This window comes from Humulus lupulus, chromosome 7 (genome assembly GCF_963169125.1).
Source record: "Humulus lupulus chromosome 7, drHumLupu1.1, whole genome shotgun sequence".
In the NCBI taxonomy this organism is placed as follows: Eukaryota; Viridiplantae; Streptophyta; class Magnoliopsida; order Rosales; family Cannabaceae; genus Humulus; species Humulus lupulus.
The window spans coordinates 108,495,394-108,505,667 of record NC_084799.1 but is presented as its reverse complement, the minus strand read 5'-3'; the positions used below and the strand labels follow the sequence as shown (position 1 = coordinate 108,505,667).

Here is a 10,274-nt window from a genome sequence, read left to right as displayed (position 1 = left end):
TCATGAAAAATATGGTTAATGGGGTGTGGGTCTATATTGTCATGGGAGCTCAGCATATTATTTTGAGTTAATTTCTTTATTTTCATATACTTTTAATTTGAACTTGTTGCTCCTCTCTATATGTGAATGACAGGATATTTATTGTGTGGGGTGATGTTAATTCTGTGTAGATAAGTGTGATATTATTAAAATGAACAATGATGAACCAGCCCCTACTTTCATATATTGAAGACAAATAAAATAAATTAAAAAACTACCATGGCATATTAAGCTTGTTCCATTATAGAGCTTCATATATTTGTCCCACTTTAATCAAGAATAAACATTTGTAAACACCACCCTATCCTATTTCATAATAAGCTCAAGACAATAATCATGGTATAACATAGCAGTGGTTGTTTGCATAGCAGTGGTGGTTGTTAGTTGTTATGAAAATCATGGTATATCATGTCCCACTTTAATTAATAGTTGGAGTTGCCTCATAACACCTGCAACTAAATGAAGTTAATGTCTTCAAAATAATGTATGTTTTTTATTATATTGGTGGAAACTGTACTACCTACCATTAAAGGTATCAAATAGGAGCAAACCAATTTTATACAATACACTGAGACATAGCCTATGAAAATTATAATTATTGAGCCTTCCCATAACTAACAGAGAATATTGTTTTCATTGTACAAGATATATGACACATTTTTAGATATAACATGTGTTGTGACCTTCGTTAAGATGCAGGAAGTACCATAACGATTTATTCATCTGAAACTTGCATCTTACAACATATAGAACATTCAAACAACCATGTATATATAACAAGTATGCATAGAACCCATTAATAATGACCACAAACAAAGACTCATGCCACTCCACAAGCCACAGGCACGCCCAATTAATGAATCTGATGAACTGATATTCAACCAAAGCTTTTATACACTAATGAACATTTTTTTGTAAATTTAAATTTATAAATTAATGGCATTACTCCCGATTCAGTAAGTGCAATTACAAGCATTCCCTCGTACATGATAACAATCCAAGACAACATTAGAAAAATGAACTAGTCGGGTCATTAAACTTTACAGGGTTTCATAACTTCAATGGCAACCAAATGAGATAGAAGAGTACTTAATAAAGCTCCAAACAAAATATTGTATATTCAATTCAATTTTAAAAAATGAATTTCGGGCACAACTACTTGGGTTGATCACCACCAACTAAATCAGAAAAGACTTTGCCACCAATTGTTTCCCTCCTCAACTTGTTTTCCCACTTTATTATTCTGTAGTTCATTGCCTAAATCCTCAACAACATCATTTTCTGTCTCATTCTCATGTTGTGAGTAGTCCATTGAGTTTTGCCCAGCCCATTCATCATTCAATCCCATTCCATAGCATTGGTCATCTTCTTCTGCATCTTCATATTCATCTGACTGTCCAATCGGGTGATCCTTCTTCCATTTCATCGGGCAAGTCAACTTGTTGTGTCCACTGTTCTGGCAGACACTACACTTGCGGCGAGTACCTTTTTTCGAGCAAGGTACCTTTGTTGTACCCTTACTTTTTGTGAAGTATGGATCCAACATTGGGAATTGAAAGTCCCTATGTAGAGGCAGGTTATGGCTAATCTCCTTCTTTCCAATCTCCACAACTGCTTTAAGCTTACCGCATAATCTGTCAATCTCACATTTTGCAATATGGTATGTCGACTGATTCCTCAATCCAAGATAGGCAAGTTCACCCAACTGGCTACTAATTGCACCAAATCTTGCCCTCTCCACCTCTCGTTTGTCTAAGGTAGCGTCCATATTGCCAACTGGAAAATTATGAATCTGTTTAGTCTCAACCATCCACCGAGATAGTATTAGTGCTCGAGGCATTGAATTAATGTGTAGGCATTTTATTGAAGCAAATATATGTCGACATGATATCCCATATGACAAAAAATATTGGCATTCACAAACAAAGAGATCACGCTCCGCTGTTACATATACATGCCTCTTCACTTGTTCAGCAGCATACTTGTGAAGCTTCAAAATTACTGCATCCTCTTCCTCCGATAGGGTTTTCAACATATACCTATCTTCTTTCAACATCTGGTGTCGTACCTTGTAGAACATGTTCCATGTGTAAAGATTTGCTAATTCATCCTCTATATGTGGCAAATTTGTCTTCCTGAGCTCGGGACTAGTGTGAAGTGTAATGTACTCATCCTTTGCTTCACGTTGTCTAATTAAAGATAAGGCCATGTTGACCGCCTTCACGAACTCGTACAACTTCAACTTTTGATTCACTTTTTTCTTCAACATCACATTAATACCTTCACTCCGTTGAGTAGTTGTCATTCCACAGAAGAAATTCCCTCTCAGAAATGTTTCAGCCCACTTCTCCTTATCTGCATAAAGTTTTGCAACATATTCAATGTCTTGTATCCCAAAATCTTTCACTAAGTGGTACCATTTATCTTCAAACTCGTCCTTTGTGTAGTACCGGAATACCAATTTGGTAAACCTACTCGCAAAAGATGGATCTTTCACTTTTAAAACGGCTTTGTTGTGTAAATGCCAATAACACAATCGATGGGGTACATCTGGCATCAACTCCTCTAACGTGTTAGCAATAGCTTCGTCTCCATCTGTCACTACTGTTTTGGGTAGAACACGTCCCATGCATTCTAGGAAAGCCCTTGCCGCCCACTTGTAGCTGCTGCCAGACTCATTGTCAAGAATAGCAAAGCCCAAAATGCACGTTCTATAATGGTTATTAATTCCTATCCATATCATAAGCGGCTTCCTATAACTATTAGTCTTGTACGTCGAATCAAAAGCTACTGCATGGCCATATGTTTCATAGTCTGATCTACATCTCCCATCTGCCCAAAATAAATTAAGAAGACGATTGTCCTCATTGTACGAAAATTGTCCAAAAAAACCAAGGTCCTCATCAACTTTATGCTCCAAATATCTGATTGCCCGCCCTGCATTGGAACCGATAAACTCAACTTTTGAAGCATGGGATATTCGATTGTAAAGATCTTTTGATGTGAATGGAATATTCTCATAACCACCCATTTTCTTTGCCATGTACGACATGATGTGGCAAGTTCTTATGCATGACTCCTTCATTATTTGTGCAATCGTCAAGGTTCCTTCTGAGATTACCCGATTGGACCGAAGGAATTGTTTATGGTTGTCTGCTACAACGTTGTGAGAATGAATTGGGATGAATTCTTTGCATATCCAATACCTACTACCCTTCACCAAGTTCACTCGAAAGCAAACCTTGCATCCCACTTGACTAATTGGCTTAGGCTCCCTTGTTCTATCAAGCCTTCCCACATGCATTTCAGACCGCCAGCCCTCACGGGAGCATACCCACTGACGTTGACGTACATCACCTGTAATATTTTTTCGCATAATACTTTTACGCAGGCTGAACCCAATGAATCTTGCATATTCATGAATGAATTCTTCAGCCATGTCCAGTGATTGAAAAACATGGCCAACCATGTCATCTCTACTCAACAACAATGGGTTTTCGTATAAATCATATTTACAAAATTGGTTGGTATCCTTCATTTCATAAGATGCCAATTCCGTCTTTTCCAGACTTGATGTCCCACCTTCATCAACTATATTCCCCATGGCATCTCCACCACCTTCATCAATTGTATCCCCCATGGCATCTCCCCTACCTTCTTCTTCCTCATATTCTTCTGAAAAGCGTAAGCCAAACCAATCCCAATCATTCTCTTCGATAATGTCTGTTTCAGACCTGTGAAACATAAAATTCTTCCACAATTAGAATTTAAATTGTATTTTTTAGCCAAATATTCATATGTAAATCTACAGTAAAATCAAATTGTCCCACTCTTCACATTTCTCTTCATTAATTGTTAATTCCTATGATATTTTCCCTTCACCATAATCATAATTTTCATCTCATTATGACACGACAAGTTGAAAATGAATTCATGAATCACTCACATATTAATTGAGCAAATAATATGTGAGTGATTTAGGGATTTCAAATATTTAATATATAATATGTGTTCTTTAGATTCGGTTATAATATTGTTTCAGTAACAGTATTTCAATCAAGTGACCCTATTACTATAGAAGTGTAAGGTCTCTCATAAAAGAAAATAGAAACACGTTATACACCTTATGTGCTACTTCATTTGTATAGGCCTATTGTCGTACTGGGCCAAATAATGGACTGACACTTAATACTAGCTATCCTAATATTACATTCACTTCGTTTTTCTTCTAATAAGGTTCAGGACAGGGTCACATCTTCATCCTATAAAAACTGAAGGCCTCCATGAGGCTTTCAGACAGGGCCAATCCAAAACTTTACAAGTCCTCGGCAGAAGATGCATTTTTACACCCGCTCAACATTTCACCAGATATAAAATAAGTTACTAACGAACCCACCATAAATATAAAGCCATCACGTATTTCACATTACTCATCAAACCCTAACTAGCTTGAACAACTAATTCATGTATAATAACATAACATATAGTCTATTTCATTTACTGGTAGTCCATTGTGCATCCTCAACTATGACCTATAATTGAAATGTACTCCTCCTGTAGGCGATCTTGCAGTGATACAAAACAGTCGCCGAATGAGCAACAAAGAAAACTCTCACTCCACCTCCTCCAATCCAGTTTTAACCGACGATGTTTTGTTATGTTATTCAATAGTTAAAGATCAATGGACGATTTTTAATAATATTTAGATTCGACATTAAATATAATTATCCCATTGAACCCGTCAAAATATTTCATCAATCTTCCTCTCCAGCAATTAATTACCATGCTTTGTAATGTTGCCTTCCTAACACAATGACAAACGTCACTCAATCCTGTCCCAACTTCCCCAAAATTTGACAGCCGTATACATGATCTTTTTAAAGTTATGGAAAAACAATATTGGTTTCGGTGCAGTTTATTGACCCACGTTTATTCATCTTGAGATGGATGAGTTGTTTCATCATAACACTTGTATAATGTTATCTAACTCCTGGAACAAGTATTGACCTTATTTGTCCCATCACTTGGAAGTCAAATGCCTCTGATGAAATGCATTTATATATTATTTTAATATTTTCTCAATCCCACCCATCAATATTCCGGTTTTAAATGTCCCTTTTTTACAAAAACAAAATTATGCGTTGTATGTGAATGTATACTATGGAAAGAACATACCACTTGGCCAAACTATATCAATATCAATGTCCTACTATTAAATTCAACAAAGTCACCTCTGCTCCATGCCCTTTATTACTAGTTCATACATATTATAGGGATAAACATGATGTTCTTATTTAATTAATCAATTCCCAAAAAAATGTCCATATTGTAGGTGTAACATTTCTTATACCCAAATGGAAGAAATAATAATAAATTAAAATAAAGAGTAATTTTGATAAATCATTCATTCTATAAAAATATGGTCATTGTTTTCATCCCAACTCAACTGAAATGTAAGCATAACCTACACAACATATCTTGAATCATATAAGCTTACAAAAAATTTAAATGTGATCTTCCTAACATAACAGAGTTAAACAAACTACATTTAAGGTCCAGTTCCATTTACTAGAATGATATAGACCAATGAGTATGTTTTTTTAAATCGCAAAACAACAGACTATATGCCACTCCCAATTAATTAAGGATAATTAATTAATTAAATTATTGGAAAATTAATGAATTAGGAAATAAATTTGTAAAATTTTAAAAAGCTTTATAATAAATTATCATAAAACTCAATGTAATTAGAGTAGTGAAATTAATAATGATGATAAAATGCTAGTATAACTAGAAAAATTGTTAAAAATTAAATAAATTATGTTTGTTTAATATAAATGTAATTATTATAAATAAATTTATTATATTTTACAAGTATTAAATACAAAAAAAAAATAGTTATTGTTAACTATTTTTTTGTTATATAAATGTTACAAAAAAATAGTATTAAATTTATTATATAAATGTTTGTTCAATGAAGTTTTATTTCTTCTTGATAAAAAAAAAATACAAAAAAAAATAGTTATTGTTAACCATAGTAATAACTAGAAAACAAAACTGCGCTTCGCGTCTTCAGCCCAGTTTTTTTTTTATGATTGTGTTCATTGTATAACGAAAAATTAAAGTGTCAAAAACAAAGTTCAAACATCTTGTTGTACGCGTAATTTTATTTATATATTTATTATTATTATACATTTTGCATGAATTTTATATTCAAAATTCTAAATTATGTATAAAAAAAATCTATTATGTTTTGTGTTGATTAAAAATTAACTTTTACTGGTGTTTTGTCAAAATGTTAAAAATATGAATAATTTATAAAAAGTAAATTATATATATAATATGTTTTGTGTAAGAGTTCACACAATTTTCAACCTTTTGTTTTAGTCAATTTCCCGTTTGGACCTTGTGTTTTGTCAAAGAGTTAAAAATAGGAATATATATATATATTACTTGAACCCCATGTATTTTGGTTGATTACTTATTTAGACCCTTTATTTTTCAAATGGTAAACTAAATTATAAAAAATTTATGGAACAAAGAGTTCGTATTGAATGTTCAGAAAAATTATTTAACTAAAATAGAGTAGATCATAATATATTTTCTTTTATATAATTATGTTGCAGTTTATTTTTTTTAAATCATTTAAATATATATTTATGTATGCATGTACATTTCATTTTAATTATAATATTTTTGTAAAAAAAATCTATTATGTGAGGAGACACTTAAATATCTCTCATTTAAATTAGTTAATTCATTTATCATTATATAAAAATAGATATTTAGCAACTAAGGTAAAAGCAAATAGAGTTAATAGTAATTAATTTATTATTATATATAGATAGACATTTAGAAAATAAAATAGAGTTAATTACTATTATTATTATATTTTTAAAAAAAAAAGTAGAATAAAAATATATTATTTTTTGAAAAGTTTAATAAAAAAAAAGAGAAAAACTAAGAAAATAGATAAAGTAATTTAGAGTAACCTTAGAGTGTCACATAATCTCTTTGGGACTCTCATTTATATAAATACTACAAAATATAACCGCGCTTTCGCGCAGTCTTATATAATTATTAAAAAATATACTTATTTGACCCCTTTATTTTTAAAAATTAACTTTTAGGTCTTATGTTTTGTCAAAATGTTAAATATAACATTGGACGAGACAATTATTTGAACATTGTATTTTGACAGATTACCCGTTTTGACCATTTATTTTTAAAAATGAAATTGTAGACCTCAAGTTTTATCAAAAGGTTAAAAATAAGAATAGATAGATTGGTTATTTGAACATTATATCTTGGTCGATTACTCGTTTTGAGTCATTATTTTAAAAAATTAACCCTTGGACCGTGTATTTATTCAAAGTGTTAACATTCTGTATAAAAAGTAAATTATATAATTATCTACATAGTTTATGTTTTCTATAAGGGTTCACACTATTTTTAACTTTGTAATTTAGCTGATTACCAGTTTGTAATTTTTTTTTTTAAATTAACTTGTAGACCTTCTATTTTGTCCAAAGGTTGATTACCCGTTCGAATCCTTTATTATTAAAAATTAACATTTGGCTATATTTTGTTTTGTCAAAATGTTAAAAATACATAGATTATAAATTTATTATTGTATATAGATATTTTTAATTGACATCTATTATTAGATTTATCGTTAAAATAAAAATGATAAAAAAGAGAAAATAGATAGAGTTTTTCCCTTAAATATAAATTATAAAAGTAAAATAAAAAATAAGAAAAGTTCACAGTTATTTATATTTATAATTTAATTAAATAATTACTGTAAATTAAATATCTAATTAATCAATTATTTGTTTGTCTCTCCTTTTAATAGATTAATAGAATGTTTAATAGAATTTGAAAAGTAAGATATGTGAAAAAATTAAACTAACAAACAATATTAACATCAGTTGGCATAATTATATACTTTTTAATTCATCATATGTTCCTTCTTTCAACAAAATATTTTTTGTGCTTCACATCAACATCCGCATCTTTTGTTGCTGTTGGATGGTCCACTAAATTATAATCTAGAAAATATCTATTTACTACAGTTAAAATAAATCACAAATTCAAACAATACCATTAGTAGTATCATTTTTCCAAAAGCTTGAGAAAATATCAAATAAGAGAAAAATACAATTATTAATATTGTTTTTATTATTAGAACTATGTCATTAGCTAACGAGGCAACAATTATATTTTATTAAATTAAAGGATAAAATAATTTTTTTTATAATTATTTGTGTCAAAATTTGTGATGGTATATTTAATGGCTATATTTTATTGTGTAGTGATTTTTTTTTCCTCATATAGTCAGTATGTTTTCAAATTTTTAAGAAATTAAAATTATTGTACATATATTTTTTATTTATCTTATCCACCTATTTTTATTATATATCTTGGTAAGTGATTCCAATATATATTTTTAAGTTTAAAATTATTTAAAAATATAATGTAGGAAACATTTATGATAATTCCGAATAACTGGTTACATTTACCATTTTGTAATACTTCATAGATAAAGTTATAAAATGGGCCAACGTGGCAGGACCCCACATTTTTTTGTACAACCGTCGAGTTCTGTTTTACTTATGACCAATCTGACAAAGAATAGTGTAAACAGGGCAGGGGATTTTTGTTATATATTTTGGTGTATGTTCCACCCACCGCTTAATCGACGACACTGCCATTTGCCCATTCCAAAAGAAGATCCGTAAGGTTGAGCAACTGCTGGTATAGTATGCACGTCGTTAGCCCCTTTGCGAAATGGACTCTAACTCATCCATTGATTCCTGCAATTTGGAGGTCTTCCCCGAAAATAGAGGACGGCCCACATCGCTGGCCGACTATGACGAATTCACAACTGTCCCCCTTAAATTCCTTCCCAGTAATGCACTGTAGGTTATTAACAATCTCAGGCAATTAGTTGACCAACAGAAGCTTGAGCTCTTCCAAAGCAATTGTGACCGCCGTCTCTTGGAAGAGTGTAATAAATCCTTTGAAAATAAGATAAAGTTGCTAGAGGCTGAGCTGATGGAGACGACCAATAAATGGGTTGCAGCAACTGAAGAAGCGGCATATCAGTATAATACGTGGATGGTTGAAAGAGAAAGGTTAGTGAAAGGCTTGCATGAATTGAAGGCTGAGGCAATGGCCAACTATGAAGCTTGCATTGAGATGAAGATGGGTGATGTTCTCAGTTCTAGCCTGTTCGGGAGGAGTGATGAGAAATAATCAATTCTGGGGATCACCAACAAAGGCTCCAGTGAACTCTAGGATCCTATCTACAAAACTTTAATATCATTTTAATTAGTTATTAGAATGTATTACTAGCATCTTTGTGTTTACTTCTTATGTGTTTGAAGTGTTGTAAAGATTTAGGAATTATGATGGTAATAGGGAATGCCTAAACCAAAAATATTAAATATTAACGCTTATTTTTAGGTCTTCCACGTTAGTAGTGAGCTCAGCTCTGTCTCATTCCAATTGATCTACTGAAATGAAATGAAATGAGTTCATTAACATAAACATACTCAATGGTCTAATTTAATAACAAGTGTTAGAGATAACATAAATTATGGGCATAACACAATAGTAAGCCTTTATAATAAAACTCTTTACATGGTCAAGCGCAGTGGTCATTATTATTAGGCGGCAGGGACAGCATGAGAAGTAACAAGACAGTGTAAGTAGAGTGGCGTGTAGGTATAGGTTATAGTTTCAAGAACTGTGATTGGACTAGTTGTAAGGAGAAATATAAAAAAAAAAATTAGGTCACTTCAGGTTGCCTAGTTAATACACCAGGAATTGTTATTTTGGATGTGTATAAAATCTCCCTTCCTCCCTATAGTCCACGTGTCACTGGAAATTTAAGAAGACCTTAGAGGTTGTTTCAATTGAAGTGTACTCAACTTTATTTAACAAGCCTTTATAATAGAACTCGATGTACCTCAATGTACCTCGATACCCAGCTCGATAGACCCTTAAAAGTCATGATTTTCAAGAAAAAACCATCTGCCTCGATAGGACTCGATAGACCTCGATAGGTCTCGATAGAAAGCTATGCAATTAATAGAAAATGCATAACTTTTCACTCGGATGTCCGTTTGAGGTGATTTTTTTTTTTTTGAATTTCGGTATTTTTTTTTGAGATATACATGTTTGGGATATGTTTACACATATATTTGGGAAGTTGAAAGCTTGAAAACACA

At 31.6% G+C, this 10,274-nt stretch overlaps 1 protein-coding gene across 1 annotated transcript; it reads right to left on the bottom strand.

Annotated features, from left to right (window-relative positions):
* Positions 1 to 1,222: 1,222 nt before the first annotated feature.
* Positions 1,223 to 3,784, bottom strand: LOC133792063 (protein FAR1-RELATED SEQUENCE 5-like). The gene has a single exon (XM_062229969.1). The coding sequence runs from the start codon at positions 3,782 to 3,784 to the stop codon at positions 1,223 to 1,225; it is 2,562 nt and encodes an 853-aa protein (XP_062085953.1).
* Positions 3,785 to 10,274: the final 6,490 nt, after the last annotated feature.

Coding starts and splice junctions, on each gene's coding strand:
- LOC133792063 (XM_062229969.1), bottom strand. CDS start 3,784: ATGTTTCACAGGTCTGAAACAGACATTATCGAAGAGAATGATTGGGAT.